This window comes from Tenrec ecaudatus, chromosome 9, assembly GCF_050624435.1.
Source record: "Tenrec ecaudatus isolate mTenEca1 chromosome 9, mTenEca1.hap1, whole genome shotgun sequence".
Classification (NCBI taxonomy): Eukaryota; Metazoa; Chordata; class Mammalia; order Afrosoricida; family Tenrecidae; genus Tenrec; species Tenrec ecaudatus.
In genome coordinates, this window is record NC_134538.1 from 84716743 (window position 1) to 84742555 (window position 25813).

The 25813-nt window shown below is 44.0% G+C and overlaps 1 protein-coding gene across 1 annotated transcript; it reads left to right on the forward strand.

The window, feature by feature from the left end:
• Positions 1–6019: 6019 nt before the first annotated feature.
• Positions 6020–11703, forward strand: LOC142456428 (interleukin-6-like). Its single transcript, XM_075557577.1, has 5 exons — positions 6020–6113; positions 6273–6463; positions 8102–8215; positions 8870–9022; positions 11483–11703. Exons 1-5 carry the CDS (start codon positions 6020–6022, stop codon positions 11642–11644), a joined length of 714 nt encoding a protein of 237 aa, XP_075413692.1. The 3' UTR covers positions 11645–11703.
• The last annotated feature ends 14110 nt before the right edge of the window (positions 11704–25813 follow it).

Below are 25813 nucleotides of genomic sequence, written 5' to 3' on the forward strand. Positions count from 1 at the left end.
AAAGCCGAGTGAGTGAATGTGTAAACATCTCAGCGCTGGCAGGGGTCTCCATACGGGTGCTCCAGCACCCAGGACTGCATCGGGGTAGGTCCACGCGGCTTCTCCTTGGGGATATCTAGTAGGAAGTCAGCCTTGCCAGCTGAAGCAGGGAACTGCTAAGGCAGCTGCACCCTGGTGCGACCATCACAAAGCAAGAGACCCAAGAACTTGAAAGGCGAATCTCACTGAGCCATTTATCCTTCTGCCCTTTCATTAACCCTACATGTGTTTATTGTCCAGGTTGGCACAATAAACTAACTAACTCAGCGGCGGTTCAAACCCACCAACCACTCTGTAGGAGAAAGCTGAAGCTTTCGGCTCCTGTAGGAGTTTACCATCTCAGAAACTCTCTATAGGGTCTCTTTGCTTCAGAATCAACTCAATGGCAGTTCATTTGGTATTGTGGTTAAGGAGCCCCGGGGCATTGTGGGTTAATCATTGATTGAGCTAAAAACGGTTGGTGGTTTAAGCCCACCACGTACTCAAGAGAAATATGAGGTGGTCTGCTCCCTGGTCTTTTTTTTATTTGGACTCTTGGAAATCCTAAGGAACAATTCTACTCTGTCCTATAAATTCACTATGAATTGGAAGCGGGGGTTAGTCCTGTAGTACCATTAAGAGGAGACACTGGATTCCCAAAAAGCTCAAGTTAGGAAGGAATTTAGAACGCATTGCTCTGCCCATCTCTGTTTACAGGAGAGGAAACAGAGCTCTGCTGGCCATCATTACAGTGCTCACACCTGCCAACAGCTACACTCCCAAAGCACAAGACACACGGGATTCAGAAAAGTAGGGACAAGACAAGCCTGATTCAGGGAAATCCTACATTCAGCTAAAAGTTTCTGTTGTCCGTGTAAAGCCCTCCCTTCCTTTTGAATCTGGCATTCTCAGAGAGGAAGGCCTGTGGGGCCGTCATAAATAAGGAGCTGTCTAAATAAGATAGGTTGGATGAACAATCTGGAGGAGAAAACAATGGGACCGATGGTTCTGGGGGGATATTGAAGAGGGGGAGGGTAGGCAAAGGAAGTGGTGTTAACAAACCCAGGGACAAAAGAACAACAAGTGATCCAAATCGGTGGAGAGGAGGGTGTAGGAGGCCTGGTAGGGAGTGATCAAGGGTAATGTAACCAAGAGGAATTACTGAAACCCAAACGAAGGCTGAACATGATAGTGGGACAAGAGGAAAGTAAAAGGAAATAGAGGAAAAGAACTAGGATGCAAATGGGCACCTATGGAGGTCTAAACAAAGGCATGTACATATGTAAATATATTTATATATAAGGATGGGGAAATAGATCTATGTGAATACATTTATAGGTTTAGTATTAAGCACATGGACATTGGGCCTCCACTCAAGTAATCCCTCAATTTAAAAATACTTTGTGCTATTAAACTGGCATTCCATGATACTCACTTTCCCGATATGATCACTGAAGACAAAGTGGGTGCACAAGCAAATGTGGTGAATGAAGAAAGCTGATGGAGCCCGGCTATCAAAAGATATAGCATCTGGGGTCTTAAGGACTAGAAGGGAAACAAGCGGCCATCTAGCTGAGAAGCAACAAAACCCATATAGAAGAAGCACACCAGCCTGTGTGATCACAAGGTGCCAAAGGGTCAGTTATCAGGCATCAAAGAACAAAAAAATCATATCATTGAGTGCTTACCTTCCTGATACAATCACTGAAGACAAATGGGTGCATAAGCAAATGTGGTGAAGAAAGCTGATGGAGCCCGGCTATCAAAAGATATAGTGTCTGGGGCCTTAAAGACTAGAAAGGAAACAAGTGGTCATCTAGCTGAGGAGCAACAAAGCCCACATGGAAGAAGCACACCAGCCTATGTGATCATGAGGTGTCGAAGGGATCAGGTATCAGGCATCAAAGTACAAAAAATCAAATCACTGTGAATGAGGGGGAGTGCAGAGTGGGAACTCAAGACTCTTCTGTAGGCAACTGGACATCCCCTTACATAATGGTCACAGGGAGAAGACGAGTCAGTCAGGGTGCAGTGTAGCAACAGTGAAACATACAATTTTCCTCTAGTTCCTAAATGCTTCCTCCCCCACCACTATCATGATCCCAATTTTACCTTACAAATCTGCTAGACAAGAACATGTACACTGGCACAGATAGGAACTGGAAACACAGGGAATCCAGGACATATCCCTTCAAGACCAGTGCTGAGAGTGGCCATACCAGGAGGGTGGAGGGAAGGTGGGTTGGAAATAGGGAACCGATTACAAAGATCTACATATAACCTCCTCCCTGGGGATGGACAATAGGAAAGTGGGTGAAGGGAATGTGTAAGATATGACAAAATAATAATAATTTATAACTTATCAAGGGTTCATGAGGGAGGGGGGGCAGGGAGGGAGCAGAAAAAAGGAGGAACTGATACCAAGGGCTCAAGCAGAAAGCAAATGTTTTGAGAATGATGATGGCAACAAATGTACAAATGTGCTTGACACAATGGATGTATATATCAATTGTTATAAGAGTTGTACAAGCCCCCAATAAAATGATTTTAAAAAGTTTGGCCCACAGATGCCCATGCAAGGCCAGACTAGAAACAAACCCCGCATTCAAATCTACTAATGAACTCTGACTATCCCCAAACTACCTGTTTGGCACCTTCAACAGCTTCACTGGGGCTGTGGTAAACAAGCATGTCACACAGAGAGGAAGCTATGCAAAAGAGTCCCATCGGAGTTCATTTCAAGGTTTGAGTCTACACAGAGATGCCTCAGAAGAAAGGCCTGGCAATCTGTTTCCAGAAAAGTCAGCCACTGGCTGTGACTCACTTGAGGTAGACAGTTGACTTGGTGATCATTTACAAGGAGGGAAGAACCCAGAGGCAGTGACAGATTAGGAACCAAGCTCCCAAATGAACTTTTGCGAATGATTTTTCACGAATAAATGTTCATAACAACACCCTCTGAAATCCTCATCGTGCACCCAGAAGACAACTCTGCATTCCAAGGTGAAGGAAAGACTCACCACACATCCTGTCCGCTTGCCAAGCTGCCTAGTGTAGCAGGTTGTAGCTTCCCACCTGTCACCGCATCCTCCCCACCTTCTCACCCACAGGAAGGTCCCACCTAAGAAACATGGCCTTTGGGATAGGGTCGTCATCCCACAGTGGCCTTGGAAGGCACAATACTGCTGTGCAGATATGGACCACTTGGGACCCAGCATCACAGATGTGACCAACGAAAGCAACCACCAACAATCAGCACACATGTCCTGGATCCCCAACCCTCACACAGACTGGGCATGGATCCTCCTCTGTATGTCTGTAGGACAAGGGTCGAAGGACTCTGCTGTGCATCATACACACACACTATAGAAAATTCAAGCTAGAATTCAAAGATTGAAGAAATTGACTGATTCTTGGATTTTCTTGCGTGGATCTGAATTTTTCTGTGGCATATTTAATCAGTCAAGATGGACCTTTCTTGGGGAATCCTGAGCCCCAGAGTCAGACTCTCCAAGTGTCCAAAGCACTTGGTGGAAATCATTCCATCATAAAGACAAGGGAGAGACAGTCTGTGAAATACAAAAGGATTTCTCCCCAGATTGTATCCCCAAAATATATGCCAAACCTAAGACCCTGCTTGCTACACATGGTGAATATCTGTACACTCAGAGGTCAACTGAAGCTGCTTAGAGATTATTCTCCCTGAGGGTTATCAGCCATCTAGAGCAATCAGACTGTATAGGCTGTCCCACCCTAAGTCAGGCCCACTCCCTGCTGATATGGATAGTGGATTGCTTCCCTAAAGGAGAGCCCAGAGACAGGGTCGAGCCCACTCAAGGATGACCAAGGTTAGGCTGCCATCTTGAGTCTAGGGTCTGCCCATCTTGTCACATGTGTACCCCTAGTCCCTCCCCTTCCTATTACGTGTACACCCCAGCTCATCCCCTTCCTGTGACGTGTATGCCTATGGTACAGCCCCTTCCTAAGTACATGTGGGCCTTGCTCAGAAATAAAGGGAGTCTCTCCTCTCTCTCTCTGCACAGGCCTGGCTGCTGAGATCATGGCCGTCCTGGAGGTGAGCATGCTACCACGAAATGTGTCTGATGACTTTATTTTATCTTCTCTCCTACCTCTCCTATTCTCTATGACTTTACTATGATCTTTATGTACTATTGCCGTACAATTGCGCCTGTGGACCCCCAATATTGTTAGAGGCTGGTTAATCTGACAACAGTCCTCTCGTGGGTTCAGCTTCCTGGGGAGAGCGCATTTGAGGCTGCATCCAGAGGATGAAGCCACTCTCTCTGTAACAAGCAAGTGGCTGAAAGGGCAAGGGTAGGAGGGGAGACGCTCACATCACAACCCGGCCAGCAGAATCCCCAGTCTTGCCATTCATGACATGTGATGCTTTCAGATGGGGTTTTAGTACCACTATTTTGAGGGAAAGGGTGGAGAGAACCAATCAATGCTTTTGCATGCTGAGTTTCTGTTGATGACACTGAACCAAGAACTGAGCTCTTTGGAGAAACCAAAGATGGCTCAAATGACTTTTGCGAGAACAAATGACTTTTTCTCAAATGACTTTTGCGAGAACAAATTAGCTAATTACTCCTGACTGGCAAGTTGAGGTTTCTTAATGATAAAAGCAAAACCAGCAGCCACAACAGAAAGCCTGCCCCCCAGCTAGAGAAGAGGTAAAGCACCGGGCTTGCTGGCCCTCAGCCTGGGGAGCCTCCTCACCTGGGAGGAAGAAGGGCCACTGGGCTCTTTAGAGCAGTTTCTTAGCATCTTGAGATCTTGCTAATCGCTTAACACTGTGTTTTGTAAGCAAAGATTTTGTGCAACGTAAGGGTTCTAGGAGAGCTATCTGACCTAAGATATAATTTGCCTGAGACCAAGGAGCTCCCTTCAAGATGTGTCATCATAGGTGTCCTCCACTCTGGAGCTCATAAAAGAGTCCAGGCACTGGAGGGAGAGCCAGATTCAGAGCTTAGAGCCCTCTCCGTGAGGGGAGTCCTTCCCAGCCACCTGTGGATTCAGCAAGTCAAGTCATACTGGGAACCAGCGCTGTGACCACAAGTTCCAGAAGCCGAGGCCCTTCCCTTGACTGATGTCCAGACTGAAGAGGTAAGTTGTATTCTTCCCATCTGAGCCCAAACGAGTAGGATGTGGTTGAGAGCTCCAATAGACCCCATGCCCTCCAGGCACCTCTGGGATTCTCCAATTGGGCCACCCAGATGGCCCTGCTGACAGCACCCGAGCACAGAGATTGAAGTCTTCATGGGAAGGGTCCTTTAGGGGTCACTAGGAAGAGAGCCGGGCTGGCGCAGGTGGGGGGGAAACTGGCAAGGGCCAAAATTACAGAAAGGAGTCTCCTGTGTGCTCCACCTGGAGACTCCAAGGAAAACTGCATGTGATTCCAGGCAGCAGACAGCTCTGTGATCCCTGCTCAAGCCACTAGGAATGAAAAGCACAGCAGAAGACGGGCAGTGTGATTTTACTCGAGTTGGTGGATTGTGGTTGTGGTGTCTGCTGAGGAAACTCAGGTCAGAGAATTTTAGGTGTTTTCAGACACAAATTAACGGGAAATCTATATCCTGACCTGTTAAACCGATCATTGAATCTTTTTGCTTTTTTTTTTTTTTAAGCACCCTCAGATTTGCTTTTTTTCCCTTGTAAGACTTGGAGCGTGACTTCAGCTTTACTTTCTCAAGAGAGATCAAAGTGCTGAGTCACTTAAAGAAAAAGAAGAAAGGAAAAGTGACCTTGCTTCTAGAACTAGGCTGGATGATGACCTTAGTCACATTATGCCCCCCCACCCTCCTCTGTCGGTCATGAGGTCTGTGATGTTAAAGGACGTCACATTGCACAATCTTAATGTTTCCAAGCAGCCCCACCACCCCGGCCCCACACCCACCCTCCAACAAGATTTATCTAATGTGGGATTTTCCCATGAGTCTCAATATTAGACTCTCAACCCCCAATAAACAGGACACTGGAGATGTCTGAGGTTCATTCTCCCCTTGAGCCCCCCAGGAACATAAGCGCGCTGCATCTGCCCATCAGAAACTCAACTATGAAGTCCCTCTCAACAAGTAAGTGGAGGAAATCCCAAGCCCTGGGACTGCCTGGCCGCCCTGGGCTGTGGGAGGGAGCGTGTGGTGTGTCCACAGTTGAGCTTGGCGGCCAGCCAGCAGCTCAGCTTCCCAGCTGTGCAAGCAGCTCACTCCGGCTCTTCCTTCCCTCCGACACAGGCACCTTCAGTCCAGTAGCCTTCTCCCTGGGGCTGCTCCTGATGATGGCTTCTGCATTCCCCACGCCGAGACCCCTGGAAGGAGATTCCAAAGGCGATGCCATCTCAGACACACCACCGCTCACCTCTTCAAAAGAAACACTGGAAGTCCTGATGTCCATCCTCTCCAACGTCGAGGAACTGCGAAAGGAGGTGGGTAGGCTTGACTGTGTGTGTGGAAATGCTGCCATGGATACACATTCTTCTTGTGCCGGAAGGTGGACAGGGGCGTGGGGAGATCTTTGCCAATGGGAAGAGTCAGTCTTGGGGGACAGGTTAGAGTTGAGGACCAAGTGGGGGGCAATTGTCTTCTTCATTCCTCCTCTGCTCTGGGGTCTCAAGAATTGCTTTCCTTCCTGGGCAACACAGAACGGAGTTGGAGTCCATGGTCCCAGCCCCATTCCCAGCTCCACACGTCCCTTCTCGGGAACCAAAAAGAAGGTCTGCTAGCCTTCCTTTCGCCCTGGGACTTTGGGGGGATTTGAGGAAGTCCCACCTGAAAGGACTGCGCAGCGTCTCAGCACAGCTGCCATCCTTATGGGCCGTGCAGACGCAGTGAGGGCTTCTCAAAGGTGCTCCAGCTCAGAGGGGGCTGTATGGATCCTAGATAGCCCACGCAGGGGAAATGTCACCAGCAGGGTTGGGCAAACACTTTGTTCTTGTGTTTGGGGTGAAAGTCGACACAAGTGAGCTCCAGTTCACTATTTCCTTACCAATCACGGCCTCTTTATCTACGTGCTGGTTGTTTGTAGTCCCCAGGCTTTAAATGCAAGGTATCTATCTGCCTCTGGTTTGGTAACTTGGAAAGGACACAGCCATAGGGAACAGAAGACTGCATTCCAGTTCCTGCTCTGCCGGATTCCCTTCCTGTCTTGGGCAAATTCCCAACCACTGAGGGTCCCCTCAATAAAACCATACAGTGGGAGTAGCTGACCTCGCATGTCTCCCCACTCTGGAACATTCTAGGGCTTGGATTATATTTCTCACATAATCATCAAAATGATGATCCCCTATTAAATCCTAAGGGTGCCAAGTACTTTGCGTAAATTTGTCTAGTCCTCCCAAGAACTTGACCAAGACGGTGTCTGATTATTCCCAATTTGAAGCTAAGGAAACCAAGACTGGAGAAATAGCCAGACTGAAGTTATTGGGGTGCTCTGGTACCCACATGTGATGAATTATATTTTACCCGGTTTGCTGCATGGCTGTGACCTTATTCTTCTGTAAGAACTTCCTGGCTGTGGTAGAACATGAGTGGACCCTCTAGTGGTGGTTTTTGTAGAGGCGCTTCACTGATTGAGAACCTTACCTTCAAGTCCTGATGTGATAATGAATTATGCTTTGGGCTGCTAACCACAAAGTCTGCAGTTCAAAACAACCAGCTGCTCCAAGAGAGAAAGATGAGGCTTTCAGGTTATAGTCTCAGAAACCCACAGAGGCAGTTCTACTCTGTCCTATAGAGTCGTGATAAGTCAGAACTGACTCAACAGCAGGGAGTTGTGGTTTTGTTTTGTTTGTTTGTTTCTTTGTTTGTTTGCTTGCTTGTTTGTTTGTTTGTTTGAAGCACATTGTGATGAAAGCACACAGATGCTAACCAAAAGGTCAGTGGTTTAAACCCACCAGCCACTCAGCGGGAGAAAGATGTCACAGTCTGCTTCTGTAAAGATTTCTAATATAGTCTTGGAACACTTTGGGGCAGGTCTAGTCTGGCCTATAAGGTTGCTTTGAGTTGAAATCCACTTGGTAGGAGAGAGTTTGGTTTAATGGAAAGATTATGATGTTCCTCCCCAGATGTGTGACAAGTATGACACGTGTGAAAGCAGCAGGGAAGCACTGGCAGAAAACAATCTGAACCTTCCAAAGATGAGAGAAGAAGACAAATGCTTCCAAGATGGATTCAACAAGGTACGAGCTCAGCACCTTTCCTTAGGCACAAGCCCTTGCACCTCCAGATGCACACAGGCAGTAGAGAAGATGGAGGCAAGGTTCATTTTGTAATTCGGTAACCCTCATGAAGAGGGAGTTTCAAGCTTTTCTTAAAAAGGAATTCATTTTTGAACAGACATGGCTTTGAAATGGCCTCCCTGAACTCAAGTTTGCCATCTAGAAGTAGCCAGGGCGAAACCTCAGCAGGTTTAGCGAGTTTGTCCTGGGTTTGGTGATATGATGACCTTTCTCCTCTTTGGTTGCCTGCAGCAAAACCACTGCTCTCCCTCCCTTCCTGCTAAGGTCATTCTCTACACCCTTCTTCCACACAGTGAGATAACCTGCACTGACTTCTGATGAGTTCATGCAGCACGTCTCCGCCTAGCACTGACAAGGACAGGAGGGCAGCCAGCAGGGAGGGCTTCCAGGGCCACATCCTAGCATCTGTTGGGCTTTGGGTGGAACTGATTACACAGTTATGGAAAATGGGGCATATGTGTTATTGATATCCCAAAACACAATGCTCACAAAATATGTTCCCTGGAAGGCAAAGGAACCAATAGCCAAATGATCTATCCTTTATTTTCAAAATATTTTCTATCTTTGGCAATAACCTATTATCTTTCCTCTTAGGAGACTTGCCTAAGGAGACTCATCACTGGCCTTTCACAGTTTTACAAGTACATGGAATTCGTGGGGAGCACTTTGGAAGAGGAGAACAGAAAGCTCTCAGGTGTGCTGAAGAGCATCAAAGCACTGATCCAACTCCTGAAGGAAAACGTAAGTGTCTTGTGCATGAGGAAGAGAGGCTCAAAGAAGGAGTTCCAGGGAACGGGAGGCTGCCAGGCTCATTCACAAAGGGTGGGGCCATGTGAAGGAAGGATCAGAGAATGAGTCTCCAACAGATAAATTCTTCTTTTCTTTTTATTTAATTTAAAAATGCTTTCTTCCAATGTGTCAAGCACATATGCTGCCATCATCATTTTCAAAGCGTTCTCTTCCCATTTGAGCCCCTGATATCAGCTCCCCCATTTCTTCTCCCTCCCTCACGTGCCCTCCCTCCTTCACAAACCCTTGGTAAGTTAGTGTGTTAGTCTGGGCAGACTAGAGAAATAAATCCATGGACACATATGTGTATAAGGAAGAGGTTTATATAAAGGGTAATTGTACATTAAGAAAACATCCCAGTCCAGATCAAGTCCATAAATCCTATATTAGCCCACGTGTCCGACAGCAATCTATAAAGTCCTCTTCAGACTCACGAAACACATGCAAGGGTGCCAAATGTAAATCACAGGCCAGTGGGTAGAAAGTCTTTGGATCCAGTGCCATTGGAAACACCTCCATGCTGGCAGGGGTCTCTGCACACAGGGCTGCATCAGGGTGGGTCCATGTGGCTTCTCAGCGATGTCTCCAGGAAGGGAGCCTTGTCAGTAGAGAGTCTCCAAGGGAGTCAGCAGAGAGGGGAAGATGTCTCCTGACTCCAAGGAGGAAGTACCAGAATTCTCAGGAGAAGGCCATGCCCACACAGAAGTCCCATTGGCTATCTCCAAACATTGACAGACTAGACTCCACCCCTGCATTCTTAATCCTTAAATTGACACCAGATTAGGTGACTACCATAGTTATAGATTATTTTTTCCATATCTTACATTGTCCTCCATCACCCCTCACCCACTTTTCTGTTATTCATCCCTCTGGGAGCTGGTTCTAGTTCATCCTTGTGATCAGTTCCTCCTTTCTGCCCCCACCCTCCCCTAGTCCTCCTGGAATCTCTACTCTCCTAGTTGGCCCTGAGAGGTTTATCTATGCTGGATTCCCGGTGTTGGGTGTTGTGGACTCTTATCTGTAGCACTGTGCATGCTCTGGTCTAATCCGATTTCTAAAGTGGAACTGAGGGCATGATAGTGGGATAAAGGAAACATCAAAGAGCTAGAGGAAGGTTGTGTGTTTCATCGGTTCTATACTGAACCCTGACTAGCTCATCTCTTCCCTATGACCCCTCTGTGAAGGGATGTCCAATTGTCTACAGATGGGTATTGGGTCTCCACTCCATGTCCCCCCTGATTCACATTGGGTGTGATTTTATTTTGGGTCTTAGATGCCTGATACCTGATCCCATCGATACCTCATGATCACTTTTTTTTTTGATCACTTTTTTTTACGGTTATTTTTTGGTAGCATGCCTTCAGCAAAGGGCATTAAATGCCATTGATCCACTGAGAAATGCATTTAAAACTACATTAAATGGGGTGAATTTTTTAAAACACTATCTAATAGTTTAAGATATTGTGAAAAATCTGTCTGCTGAGGCAGGAGATAACTCTCCATGAGCCCTATCAACAAAGAACAAAAATTTAAAAATTATTTTAATTATTGGCCAGTGACATTTTTGTCATGATGGTTGTTTTAGCTCCTTTTCCCTACTTTGTACTAGAGGAGTTAATGCAGAGAAGTCGCCCAAAGCTGAAGGACGCAGAGGTGCCTCGGCTTTGGTCCCCCACCAACTACCTATTCAAATGCTAAGTTATGGAGGGGTCACTACACAGCATGGGAATGGGCTACCTGGCCTTTCTTAGCCAGGCGTCCATTCTCACACGTTACCTGCACAGAATCCGCTGCAGCCTCACTCTGCGGGTCTGAAGCAGGGCCAAAGATTTCTAACAATCCCCAGGTGACGCTGGTGCTGCTCCTGCAGCACATTTTGCAGGATGGGACGTGGAACTTTGAACTCTTCACTTCCTGTCGGTCTCACCAATCCTCTTTCCACTCCTAGACCAGAGTCCTCAGCCAAAAATAGAGTAGATTCTCGTGGATTCTGGATAGATGGAGAAGAGGGAGAAGCATTAGAGTTTGAGATTACTGAAGGGGCCACCACTGAGCATTCACAGATGGATCCTTCAGTCCCTTAGTCTACCAATAGCTATGAAATTCCATCTGTTTATCAACCACTGTTTCAGGTAACAGAATAATAGACCAAGATTCAACTGGTGCCTTCAAGATGCTTATGGTCAATGGGAGATAGAGCCACAAAGAGATGATGATAATTCTGTTTCTCTGAAAGGGGTTAGGCAGGGTGGGCCAAGACGAGAAGCGCTTCAGCCCATAGGATAAATCATGGCAGGCATCCCCAATTAACCTCATCTACCTGTTCCCTAAACAGCCCACAGCCCAAAGCACCTATCAGTTAGGATTGCTTAAATATTAAAACGATCCATTTGTCTTTTCCCCCCTCTTCGGGTCAAGCATCCAAATGAAATAGCCACCCCTGACCCAACCACAAATGTCACTGAGCTGCCTACGTGGCACTTAAACATCAAGTGGCTGAAGAATACAACGATTAACCTCAGCCTTCAAAGCTTGGAGAAGTTCATTCAGTTCAGCGTGAGGGCTGTTCGGCTAATGTAGCCGGGACATTCATGGTCATTGCAGTTCGTGGGCATTCCTTCACCTGGTCAGATACATGGCTGGGGAGGCACATAACTTATCTAGTTCTCTATGAAGAACTAAAACTTATGTAAGCATTAGGATGATACTTTATTGTATTGCTACTTAAATCTGTACACTTGAGTAAATTTATAAAAATGACATATTTATATTTTTATGAAATGCCATTGGAGATGAAATAATACGGTCAAACGGCTCTGCACCTTGGATACCCTCATCCTTCCCGGAGGCAGATCATTTCATGGAATGTGTCAACTTACCTCACATAAACTGCTAATTTGAATCTATTGTTAAAGAAATATTCATATAAAATCGCTTCTCGGCCTTTTGGCTAAGATAAAGTGTAAGAAATATTCATATTGTATTTGCATGTTTAAATTTTTTTAAACCAATAAATTAGCTTTTTAAAATGAGTCTGCAGCTAAGCTTATATATGTTGTGCCATGCGGGAGTTACTCTGCTACCACTACCACTACCAAATACGTAGTATACATATATTGAGGTCAGATAGAACTGTTTCTTCAGGTTTCTGTGACTGTAACAGCTTCATCTTTCTCCCTCAGAGCAGCTGGTGGGTTTGAACCTCCGACCTTGTGATTAGCAGTCCAATATTTAGTCAACCCAATAGACAGGGCTCATTATGTACACACTCAGGACATTCCAGCAGAGAGTACTGTTGCTACTACTATGGTTCCTGTTCATACATGCACTGGTTTGTTCCATGTAAAACATATTTAAACATGTATCTCCAATCCAGAAATGGCTATAGACATATTTTGATAGTAATTCTTATCTTCGTCTACTTGGAGTACCTTAAAAAACAAAAGGTTCATTCCAGGCAGTGTCTTCTGAAGAATCTGCAAGACCAGTTAAATTCATGGCAGAGAGGGGGGAGGGAGACTCCGGATAGGGCAAGATATGACAAAATAACGAGGTATAAATTACCAAGGGCACATGAGGGAGGGGGGAAAGGGGAGGGAGGGGGAAAAAAAAGAGGACCTGATGCAAGGGGCTTAAGTGGAGAGAAAATGCCTTGAGAATGATTGGGGCAGGGAATGTATGGATGTGCTTTATACAATTGATGTATGTATATGTATGGATGGTGATAAGAGTTGTATGAGTCCCTAATAAAATGTAAAAAAAGAAAAGCGGAGAAAAAAATGATTAGGGCAAAGACTGTACAGATGTGCTTTATACAATTGATGTATGTATATATATGAACTGTGATGAGAATTGTATGAGCCCCTAATAAATTGTTAAAAAATTTTTTTTTAAATTCATGGCAGAGAGATCAGCTCAGAAAGTAAGGTGACTGTTTTTTGAGATTCCAAAGGAGCATTCTTGAATATTTTCTCCAAAGAAAAGAATGACCACAAAGACTGATAAGGAGGAAGTTTTAAGAAAATTGAAAACCCCCGGGGGAGGAAAAGTCCAGGGAAGTTGTTCCGATGACAACGCGAGTCACCCAACAGGACAGGAGAGACGGGAACTCTTTACCCGAGTCGAAACCCTCATCTTTCTCGGCGTGGCTGGAGGTTTCAAACTACTGACCTTGCAGTTAGCAACCCAACATGTTGGCACTCAACTCCATCCTGTGAGAATTTCATTCTGAAACCTTGCATCCACCGATAGCCCGAAGCCTGCTCCTTCAGATTTCTTTCTGTTCCCAAAACTCAAAGAACTTTTTTAAAGGGTTTAATTGGAGACTCTCGAATGTGCCATTTTGATGTGGTGTAAATGGAAAAGGACAGAATTCTTCAGAGAAGGGACAGAGAGATGAAAACAATGCCGTCAGAAGTGTATAGACCTAGATGGAAGACATGTAGTATCTATCACTTTTTGATTCATAAAGGTTTCTGTGATTTTGTAGCAATACTTTTGTACTTACTCTCAGATAAATCATTTGAAGAGAGTTATAATTGAGTATACAATATGCGTGCCAGGTACTGGGCTACATGCATTGTATCCATCATATCACTTAATCTCAGCACCAGAGCATCCTTTTATGGTGCAGGAGAATACGCAGTGTGCCTTACTCACCCATCCGCAAAGTCAAACTCAGCCTCCAAGTTCCAGGTGCACTGTTCTGCATCTTCATGTCTACGACTTCCCAGGGAACTGACGATGATATAGACACCACCAACACATGTTAATGCTGGCAATGGGTTAAAGGGAGCTAATTGCCTTGAGACCATGCAAACTTTTATGAGACATAGCAATGTGCAAGCTGCCAACGATAACTAGTTCTGTCTCCCTCCTCTGGGTTCCTCAAGCTCTGAAAATACTGTCAGAGTACCTTCAGCATTATATTACACCTTACATAAATTTATGGATTTTTCTTAGAGAGCATTTGGGTACCTTAAGAAGGCAAACTACATGCACCTTTATACCCTGAAATCAGAATCTAAATACAAACCTATTGTCAAGTGGATTTTGAATCATACCAATCCTGTAAGATGGAGTAGAACTGCCCCAGAAGGATTTCAAGGCTGACATATTCACTGAGGCGCACTGTCACATCTTTCTCCTGCAGAGCACTTGGCGGGTTTAAATCTCTGGCCTCGTGATTAGCAGCCAAGCGCCTAACCGCTCTGCCCTCAGAGCTCCTTGAATCTGAACACAGGCAAACCCAATACGCATTTGTTGAATGATCAGAGCATGCGTAGATGTTCAAATATAAGGTAATCCCATTCCTGTGCACATATACTGCTAGCCAGTGCGTGGAGAAATTGCATTTATATATCTTTATCTTACAAAAATAGCAGGAGTTCAATAGAAGCATTCTAATGACTTGCAGTGGAGGCAGTAGTACCTGTACCCCTACCTCCATCTCCTTTACTAGCTGCAATTTCCTTTTCCACTGGCAATGTTCCGCAGCTGCTCTTCCTCCCCTCCCAACTTCTGCCGTCAGTTCAGAGTGGTAAGGACAGACACACAGCTTGGACACATCCACTCCATCTCAACACAACGTTGGGAATTTAATCAAGAATCCCCTTTCCAGTTCCAACAACATAAATTTGTTTCTTCTAATGATGCTACCCTTCACCCTAACCACTATACACTCCCCCCACCACTTCCCTCCACCCCAAGAGAAACGCTGTTGGGCCTGAGGAAATCCACAAGGACCAGGACCTGAGAGGGACCGGGTAAGAAGAAGCCACACAGCCTGACTTCTACAGACCACATATCATAAATGGGCTTCCCAAAACTATAGTCAAATCAAAGAGCAAAGAGAAACAACAGGTGGCCAATGGAGCCATTTTTTAGACAGAAATGTATTGAGCATCAAATTCAAGTCAAGACATTCTGGGCAGACGGATGAAGAGAAAGGTAGGATTAGTGGCAAGGTCTAAGTTTACAGCACAGAAGGGAAAGCAGACCTTGGACCAAGAATGTTCAGTGTGGTAATATTCGAAAAAGAAAAATGGAACATGTGTGAGAGGCCTTCATAAAGTTTGTGGAAAAAATACATTGTCATTCAATTCCATTTTTTCCATGAACTTTCTGAAGACTCCTACTGAGAACCTATCCTGGGGTCACATAGCAAAGGGACATAAAAATTTGGAATTGACCCCATATATGGTGAGAAGGTACTGGTAAACTTTAAATAGTGAAATATAAGATTTACTTTTTAATAAAATATCTCAAGCTATTGTGTGGCATTTAACTGGGAGGGAAGTCTGGAAGAGAATGTTGAGGGAACATTCTAGAGCTCATCACTGTAATCCAGGGTACAAATGACAATGGCCTGAATTAAGATGGTGGCAATGACATGAGAGCAGGCAGCTATGGCAATTATCAAAGAAAAAGAGTTCGGAGCTGGATTCAGTGGGCTTGGGTGATCAGTAATCAGATCAGAGAGATTCTGGAGGTCACCATGGCAGCTCTGAAGGATGGAAAATATCAGGGGTGGATAGAAGGGTGGACAGAGGAGTAAAAGCACAGGGAGTTAGGGATTAGAGGGGATGCACTCAGGCATTGATTCAAATATTCTCTGAGCATCCACAATGTGCCAGATCTCTTCTGGGCCCTGGGCATACAAAAGGGGAGTAGGACAGAAAAGGTACCGCTCATGAAGAGCTCACAGCTCGGGAAGATAATTAAAGAAATAACTGCTGTGCCATGTGCCTAGTACAAGAAATTACAGTAGGACCCAGGAAGAACATCGTATCTAGGAAAGGCTTCCTAGAAGAAATGAGCTTTAAGTTTATATCTAAAGAACTTGTAGGATTCTTCCAGGTGAGGAAGCAGGGAAGGTGCCAAGTGGTGAGCTCGGGATATGGAAAGGCTAGAAGGCTGGTGAGACCATGGTGGAGGAAGTGACTAAGTCCTGAAAGGGTCAACTACAAAGAGAGGTGTGGTAGAGGTGAAGCTAAAAGAGTAGGGTCCAAGTTAGGAGAGAGCATGCTCACTCCCTGCCATCGAGGGGATGCCGACCCGAGGCGACCCTGTGGGACAAAGTAGAACTGTCCCTGTGAGTTTCCAAGACTGTGCCTGTCTACAGTAGAACACCCCATCTTTCTCCTAAGGAGCAGCTGGTGGTTTTGAACTGCTGATCTCATGGTTTGCAGCCCAACTTGTAACCACCGGGGGTCCAGGAGAGCATAGAGAATGGGTTAAATGAAATCTTTACTGTAACTAAAAGATAAAGAGGAATTTTCTTGGGAAGACTTTGTGTTGTTATTCTTGTCCCTGGACTGCTTTGGTTCCGGTTTGCTTGCTTGGTTTTGATTTTTAAATGTTGAGAGATTTTAGCTTCTGGTGGCATCAAACACATGTGGGATTAATTGAAAGGCAGAGAGATAAATGGCTTGATGAGCCTCACCTGTCTTGTCTCTGGTTCTCTGATGGTCGGATCAGTCTGCATCTGCCTTAGCTAGTTCTCTGCCTCGGCTTACAAAGCTCATTTCCTGCGACACATCCCTGAGGGGAAGCCACATGGACCTACCCTGTGGCAGCTCTGGGTGCTGGAGCAGCCGTGTGGAGATCCCTGCCAGTGCTGAGATGCTTACACGCTCATTGATTCGGCTTTCCTCCTGTAGTCGGCATCATTGTGTGTGTTTTGTGTGCTTGAGGAGGACCTTGTAGATCAGTGTCGAACTTATGGGCTTAAACAGCACTGGGTTGGGATGCTTTCTTAATGTACACTTGCCCTTTATATAAAACTCTCTCTTATACATATATATGAGTTTCCGTGGATTTGTTTCTCTAGTCTACCCAGACTACCACACTAAAGTACAGCTGACCTAAGCATGGTCTTTTCAATGGCCTTGCATGCATGTGAAAGTTGGATAATGAAAAAGAAAGACAAAAGGGTTTATGTATTCAAAATGTAAAGTTGGAAAAGAATATTTAATGCACCATGGGTTGTCAAAAGAATAAGCAAACAATCTTAGACAAAATACAACCAGGATATTTCTTAGATGTGAAGATGGTGAGACCTCCACTCACTTACTTTGTTTCTTGGTTTTTGTTTGCTTGTTTGTTTCAAATGAACTTGTATGTTATTCAAGACTCCAATGCTACTTTAGTTTTACTTCCCTCCTGTTTAGCCACTCAAACCAATATTTAGATCTGAGGGTTAAGAAATCTGAAGGGTTTGGGGTGTTTTTGTTATCTATGAGGCAGTTTTTATTTTATTATGTTTAAATTTTTTTAATTTATTTTCCATATTAAACCTTTCTCTTTTTTTTAACTTTGGATACATCATCAGGAAAGAGAATATCTTGTTTAGTAAAGTAGATGTGTTAGTCCATGTAGACTAGAAAAACAAATTCATAGAAACTTATATGTGTACAAGAAAGGGCTTTATATAAAGGAGTAATTGTATATTAAAAAACCAGCCCAGCCCAGTCCAGATCAAGTCCATAAGTACTATATTAGTCCTGATGTCCAATGCCAATCTATAAATTCCTCTTCAGACTCACGAACTTGTATAATGACACTGTGTTAGTCTGTGGTAGACTAAAGAAATAAAATTATAGACACTCATGGTTATAAGAAATAACTTTATATACCAGAGCAATTGAGCATTGAGAAAATATCCCAGCCCAATACAGATCAAGTCCATAAATCTGATATTAGTCCCTATATAAATCTATAAGTTCCCTAATAAAATGTAAAATAAGAAAAGGGAAAAAAAGAAAAGAAAATGATTAGGGCAAAGAATGTACAGATGTGCTTTATACAATTGATGGTATGTATGTGTATGGATTGTGATAAGAGTTGTATGAGCCCCTAATAAAACGTTTAAAAAAATAAATAAATCTATAAGTTCCTCTTCAGACTCACAAAACACATATAATGATGCTATATGCAGGAAGATGGCAGGCCAGTGGGTGGGAAGTCTTGTGGATCCAGTGGCAGTGGAAGCATCTCAGCACAAGCATGGGTCTCCATGTGGCTCTTCCACCTCCATGGCTCTGGCTCAATCAGCTTGTCATCAGGAATGTCTCCCAACAAGTATGTGTGTGTCACCTCCAGCGAGGAAGGCAGGAGTTCCCAGAATCCTCAGGAGAAAGCCATGCCCACACTGAGGCCTCATTGGCTATGAACTGATTGCCAGGCTAGACTCCACCCCTTTGCAAGTTGACAGATTATGTCACTGCCACAGTAGATGACCAATGAAATGAAGGACACCCCGATGAAAGAATTGACAAAACAGCCACAGCAATGTATGCAAACCTACGAACCATAAAGAAGCGGGCATAGGACTGGGCAACAGTTCATACATAAGGTTGCCATGAGACAAACCCACTAGTCAGCAACTTACGAAATCTCATGGGCAGGAGGCGGGGCTTCATTGGCAGGGAAAGGGAGAACTAGACGACACTGTTCTCTGCAGCAGGCCCCAGCAGTAGGGCAGATGGTAACAGGAGACAAGCAGTGAGAAAGGACAATACGGAACTCTTTGTGGCAGACGTGACCTGGACACTTCAGAGACTACGATGTCTCTCTTGTTTCTTTTCGCCCTCATTCATAACACTACCATGAGCTTTATTGAACCGCATAACCCAAAGACGTCAATCTTGTACAAGCCCAGCTCTAGAGAGTGAAGGAAGGCTGATGTCCACATTAATGGGGAAGACTCGGAAGACTCGGCTTCGAGCCCTCAAGGAGGGATCAAGAGAAACCAGTCAAACCCTACAAGAGTGTCATGAATCCTCATGGGTACAGGGGGAGGTCGGAATGGCCTGTAGACAATATTTTTTTCTGTAGACATCTTAAGATGGGGACACTAATCATTATATTTGGACTCTAAAGGAGACAATTATTGACAAAGGCTATGAGCTTAAAGACACATATTTTACACCATGAAACTTGACCTCAAAATGTACTGCCACAGAGAAAGCTGATAGGAAAGCAGTAGTCTACACCCTACTTCTCATACCCAGTTCAGGTTCTGGTGGACTAAGGAGCTGGGTGAAGTAGGGGTTAACCTTTGGGCTGCTAACCACAAGGTCAACAGTATAAAACCACCAGCTTCACCTTAGGAGGAATACAGGGATCAGTTCGGGTGCAATTCCCACATTGTGTCTCCAGTGTTGTCCACTGTAGGGCTATGAGTCAGTGAGGGATATCGTGTCTCATACTGGGGTTGGCCATATGGTCTTCTCTGTGGATTGGCTGCTCTGAGCAGGAATAACGTCCTGAAGGATTGGTGGGCCAGGATGTGCTTCACTCTCTCTTCTTCCCCCTTCATTTGCTCCCGTGTGCTCTGGTCAGACATGTCACTCATCCGGAGCTGCAGCTTCAGTGCCGTCCTCTGAAGTAAATTCTTCTAGGTGAAGGGGCAGGAGTCCACGCAGTTGGGATTGGGGCAGGCCCCTCAGATCTCTGCAGGGACAGACCCAATCCCAATCCCAACCATGTGGACAAACACCCCAACTCCCCCAGCCCCCAGAACAATACACTTCAGAGGACAGCACTGGGGCTACAGCTTGGGGAGGGGGCACGTCTGATTAGAGCACACAGGAGAAATGAAAGGGGATAGATGCAAATATCCTGAGTAGGAAATAAAATGAGGGACATTACAAGAGAATCAACTGATATTTAAAAAGAGAATACAAAATAGTATAAAAAACTGCAGTCCAACACATTAGGAAACCTCCAGAAAATGGACCAATTTCTAGAAATATACTACCTAACAGATATTGGTGTAAAATAACTGAATATACCCATAACAAAAGGAGAAATTGATCTGGTTAATGCCAGGGGTGCAAGTAGTAAGAAAATATTTTGAAAAAGATGATGACAGCATATGTATAGATGTATTTGAGAAAATGGATATATGTATGAATTGTGATAGGAGCTATAAGGGGCCTCAATAAGTAAAATAATAACAATAATTATGTTTAGTTGAGGTCAAGCTTTCAGTGTGAAATTTGAATTGTCTATCTTTAATCACATTCCGAAGCATCTGAAAGCATGTAAGAATATAAATGATTTGCATATGTTTACCTGGAACATCTGAAATATATAATAATAAAATTTCAATTTGAAAAAACACCTCCAATAAAAAAAGTCAAGGACCTAGACTTGGAAAAAACACCTCCAATTAAAAAAGTCAAGAGTCCTAGAAATAAAGAACATAGATGGGAAAATACTTTCCAGAATGTAAGGACATAGATTTTGTCATTAAAGGGTTCCAGTGATGGTCTAGCCCTGGGATGGAAAAATAGCCACAGCATAATCGTGAGATTCCATTATACAGGTCTAAGGAAGATCCTATAAGCTTCCAGAGAGCATTCTCCCACAGAGAATTTTAATTACTGATCACCAAGGACCATTCATCAAAAGGGCTTTGAGCTTCTCAACGGCAGCACTGAGAACTAGAAAACAATGGACAATGCTTTCAAACGTGGGAAATTTATTTAGTTCCTAAATTTTCATATCAAGATAAATTATGCATCAAGAAACACATGAAAATGAGATACTTTCAGAAGAGCAAATCCTAAAAAAATAAAACTCCCTTTTCAGGAAGCTCCGAGAGAATCCATTCCATATAGAATGTAGACATGTGGATAAGGCAAGAAAGAGGAAGACATGAATACAGAAACCAGGAGACCATCACTGGGTAGAAGGTTAGGGAATCTCCTGGGCAGTGGTGAAGGGAGATCCCAGCATGACAGCTATGCTTGAGATCACGAGAGCAAACAGTGCAGTACGGGACAGTGTGATCTAGGAGGTGGGTTGGGAATCGTCATCCCCAACTCTTCTGGAATAGTACTAGCCATTTATCCAGGTAAAACTACTAGGGGATGAATCTCAGAAGACATCAAAGCCTAGTGGCATCGCATAATCCACCACGAAAATGTTCTACATCCTATTTTGGTGAGTAGGGCCTGGTGTTGTACAGCTTGTGAGGGCCATCCGAGGTGGGACAATTCGTCTCTTCCTGCCCAGAGCACAGAAGAGTGAAGAAGGCAAAGACACATGGAAACAGTCCAAACGGCTAATGAAACACATGCATGTCTTTTTTGAAAAACAATTTTATTAGCACTTCATCCACATGTCATACAATTCAGTAAGTCAATCATGTCAAGAAGAGTTGTACAATTATCACCACAGTCAATTCTTTTTTTTAAACCACATTCAGTTCTTGAAAGTTTTCTTCTTCCTTGTAATCACTGTTATTCCTGTAATTATTTTTCTAATTGTGGCAAAAATATACACAATAAAACATTTTCCAATTCCACAACCTCTGCATGTATAATTCAGTGTCATTAATTATACCCTTCATTATTGAAATCCTTTACCAAAATATTCCACCACCATTAACATAAACTCAATGCTCCCTAAGCAACAACTGTTTCTCCTTCACTCATGGGTCAAGTCGAGTTTCATTCTAAATCTTTTTTTAAGTCGTTTTCTTGACACAGTATTTACATATCGTATACTTTCATGGATAAATTGCTTTTAAAAAGAAGTGTATGGGAATCCAAAACCCATCTGTAGGCAACTGGACATCCCCTTACAGAAGGGTCTCAGGGAGGAAACAAGCCAGTCAGGGTGCAGTGTAGCAACAATGAAACATACAACTTTCCTCTAGTTCTTTAATGCTTCCTCCCTCCCACTATCATGATCCCAATTCTACCTTACAATTCTGGCTCGACCAGAGGATGTGCACTGGTACAAATAGGAACTGGAAACACAGGGAATCCAGGACACATGAACCCCTCAGGACCAGTGGTGAGAGTGGCGATATCGGGAGGGTGGAAAGAAGGTGGGAGGGAAGGGAGAACCGATTAAAAGAATCTACATATAACCCCCTCCCTGGGAGACAGACAACAGAAAAGTGGGCGAAGAGAGACATCGGTCAGTGTAAGACATGAAAAAATAATAATTTATATATTATCATGGGCTCATGAGGGAGAGGGGAGCAGAGAGGGAGGGGATAAAATGAGGAACTGATACCAAGGGCTCAAATGTTTTTAAAATGATGATGGCAATAAATTTACAAATATGCTTGACACAATGGATGGATGTATGGATTGTGATAAGAGCTGTACAAGCCCCCCAAAAATGATTTTTTAAAGTTGTATATACAGCATCTCAATCAGTTCTACTGTTCTCTCCTACCTCCCCTCTCCCACATTCATTGTTTGCTCCCCAAATCTTCTCATCCTGCCTCTTGGCCTATGTTCAGGTGCTGCATGAGACCAATGGAGTTCCCATTCTTCTCAGTGTTATCTGTCTCACTGCCATCCAGTAAGTGCTAACTCAAAGTGAACTCTGTGAGTTCCGAGACTGTTTACAGGAGTAGAAAGCTCATTCATTCTCCCTCAGAGCTGCTGGTGGTTTTGAACTGCCGGCCCTGCGGATCACAGCCCAATGCTTAACCACTACACCACCAGTGCTCCATAGTTTGTTAAAATCCACGTGAATTTTAACAAACTATAGGTTTTAACAAACTTTGGAGCACTGGTGGTAAGGCTTATCTTTGCTTTTGACAGTGAACCTCCACTTTAGCAAGCATTGTGGGAAACGAACACTGAGGGAAATATGATGAGGACTCTATTCTCTGACTTATAACAGAGGAATCTGTAAACTAGGAAAGCCACCACTTTGGTAAATTAGAGTTAAAGTCCAAGTACATTATCCTGCTTTAAATATTCCCACAGACTCTCCCCTTAACAGTTGTGCTGCCTTAAGGTGAGCACATGGGTTATTACATCTCCCTATAGAAGCAGACCTCCTTTTCTCCCTTCCCACGGAGTCACCCAGCCCCCCTCATACTTTCCCCCAATGCTGGTATTCGGTTTCCTCACCGATGAGCTCAGGGACCTTAATATAGATCCCACCCACCTTGTGACACATGGAACTATGGAATATGCATGACTTATGGCTGCCTATCAATGTCCCAAGACAGTCAAGGCTGCCTCTCTTCTCCCAGTTCCACATGGACCATCAAGAGGAGCTGAGGTGAGCGTGCTACCACACAATGTGTCTGACTCCTTTGTTGCAGACTCTCCTGGCTTTCCTCCTCCATGGCTTCCCTATAACCCTTCCATATGTTCGCCGTACAGCTGTGCCTACTACTGGCCCTTTGGTTGCTGAAGGCTGGTCTCCTCTGACAAAGAATGATTTCCTTTGTCAGGGACTGATCTCTCCTGACAACATGTCCAAAGTACCTGCGCATAGTCAATAAAACGCAATGAAACATCTTTTTGGTATTGTTTTCTCTCCACCAAGAGCCATTTGATATTAGCAATGATACCCTTATCGCTTCTCGGCCTTTTGGCTAAGATCAAGTGCAATGATACCCTTTGTGCCATGTCCTATTCTGAGACGCTTGAATTTCTGCAGCTTTTGTTACATGACTGCAACCATTTTTCAATTATCTTCAGCTAAATTTTACATGCATGATGTTTATAGTATTTTTAATAATTTCTGTATTCTATTGAGTCACCTTTCTCTGCAATACACAGATTTGCATCTCTTGCAGTAGCTGTCTTCCAAATATTTTCACATAGCCCAGTGACCACAAGAGCAAGTCACCACAGTACAAGTGAGAGACAAGTGGTTGTGGGGTTGAATCCGTCAATATAGATGTAAAGCACTTAAAGCACTCTCTGGCATATGCTGTTAGGGGTTGTCAAATCAGTTCTGACTCAGGACATCAGTTCTGACTCTGCACCATCCTTACTATCGTTCCTATGTTTGTGCCTATTATTAAAGTCATGGTGTCAACCCCTCTCATTGAGCCTCTTATTTGAACTGATGATATTGAGCTTCCACTCAATGTCTTTCCACTGATGTAGTAGATTTGATTCTTGTGTGGATCTCGTGAGCTCCAGGTGTTTAGTAGCCTGTTTACATTGTTGTAAAAAGGTATTAGCAATGAATGTGTCATTACCTGCTGCTCTTCAAATAGTTGTCAGTGGTGAGTTTGACCTTGTCGTTAGCAGTTCCGTGCCCAACCCACAGTGCCACCAGTGCTCCTTCTGGAACACAGGAACTGCTAAATAAAGTAACATAATGCTCCCTCCCCAAGCATGTGTTGTTTCATCTCAACCTCCATCCCATTTGAAAAGGACTCTTTTTTGAGAATTCAATGAGGCAAGATTAGTATAGGGTGTATCTTGGGCCCATCTCTTTAAATAGACAAGAGATTAAAATCAAGCCAGCAAGCAGAGATGGGGGAAGATAGATGCCAAGACACCTGGAGATCGCTAGGGCCTCAGGAGGCAGAAACTGAAGAGCCAGGGCCCCTTCCTGCAGAGTCAACACAGAGAGAAAGCCTTCTCGTCGGGCAGAGCTCTGAATTTGGTCATCTGGCCTCTGAAACTGTGGAGAAAATGCATTTCTGTTGGTTAAAGCCACCCATGTGGGCGTTTCTGTCATTGCAGCGCTAGAAAACTAAGAGATCAAGTATGAAAGCCTTTTCAAATAGAAAACCCAGTCTCCTCATGGATGTTTACTATTTTTCCCCAATGGGTATGATATTGCATTATTTGTAATGAGTTCATATGCATTTTATGTGCCTCATAATAAATGTATTCTTTTCCCCTGAAAAAAAAGTAACATAATGCTTTCTAGATAATAAGAATATCGATACTTTGTTATAGATGCTGGAAATATTTTCCAGTTTTCTTAACTTGGTGTATAATTTTTTACCTACAAAATTCTGTACATCAGTTTTATCATTTTTGTTTTGTTTTTAAATGTATTGTTATAAAGTCATTTCTTATCTCAGGCCACCACTTGCCTGTCAGTTTGTTGTACTTTGGTGGCTTATGTGCCATTGTGATGCTGGAAGCTGTGTCACTGGTATTTCAAATACCAGCAGGATGACCCAACATGAACAGGTTTCAGCAGGCTAAGAAGAGAGCACGAAGAAGAAACAGGCTGCTCACTTCAGAGGAATGAACCACTGACAGAAACATTGCCAGACACTGCCAAGGTAGTGGACAGAAGCAAATATTGTCAGGGAGAGTGCCGGAAGATGCGCCCCTCAGGTTGGAAAGCATTCAAAATTTGACTGAGGAAGAGCTGCCCCCTCAAAGTAGAGTCAACCGATGATGCGGATGGAGTACAGCTCGTGGGAGTATGCTGAAAATGAGAAGAAACAGCTGCAAACATTAATTACTGATCGAACTTAGAATGAATTGAAATATGAATCTAGGGAAATTTGAAGTTGCTAAAAAGGAAAAAGGAATGCATGAAAATTGATATCCTAGGCATTAGTGAGCTGAAATGGACTGGGATTAGCCATAAAAATTTTTTGTTTGTGAACAGGACCGACAGTTCTGCAGGGACATGGGACAGGAGGAGGTGTGGGGAAAGGAAATGGTGTTAACCTAGGGAGACAAGGGAACAACAAATGATCTAAAATTGATGGTGAGGAGGGTGTAGGAGGCTTGGTAGGGCTTGGTTAAGGACAATGTAACCAAAAGGAATTACTGAAACCCATATGAAGGTTAAAAATGATAGTGGGACAAGAGGAAAGTAAAAGGGAATAGAGGAAAGAACTGTGAGGCAAATAGCATGTATAGAGGTCTAAATGCAGGCACAAACATATGTAAATATATTTATATACGACAATGGAGAAATAGATCTATGTACAGATATTTATAGATTTAGTGTTAAGGTAGCAGGTGTATATTAGGCCTCTATACATGTCCTTCC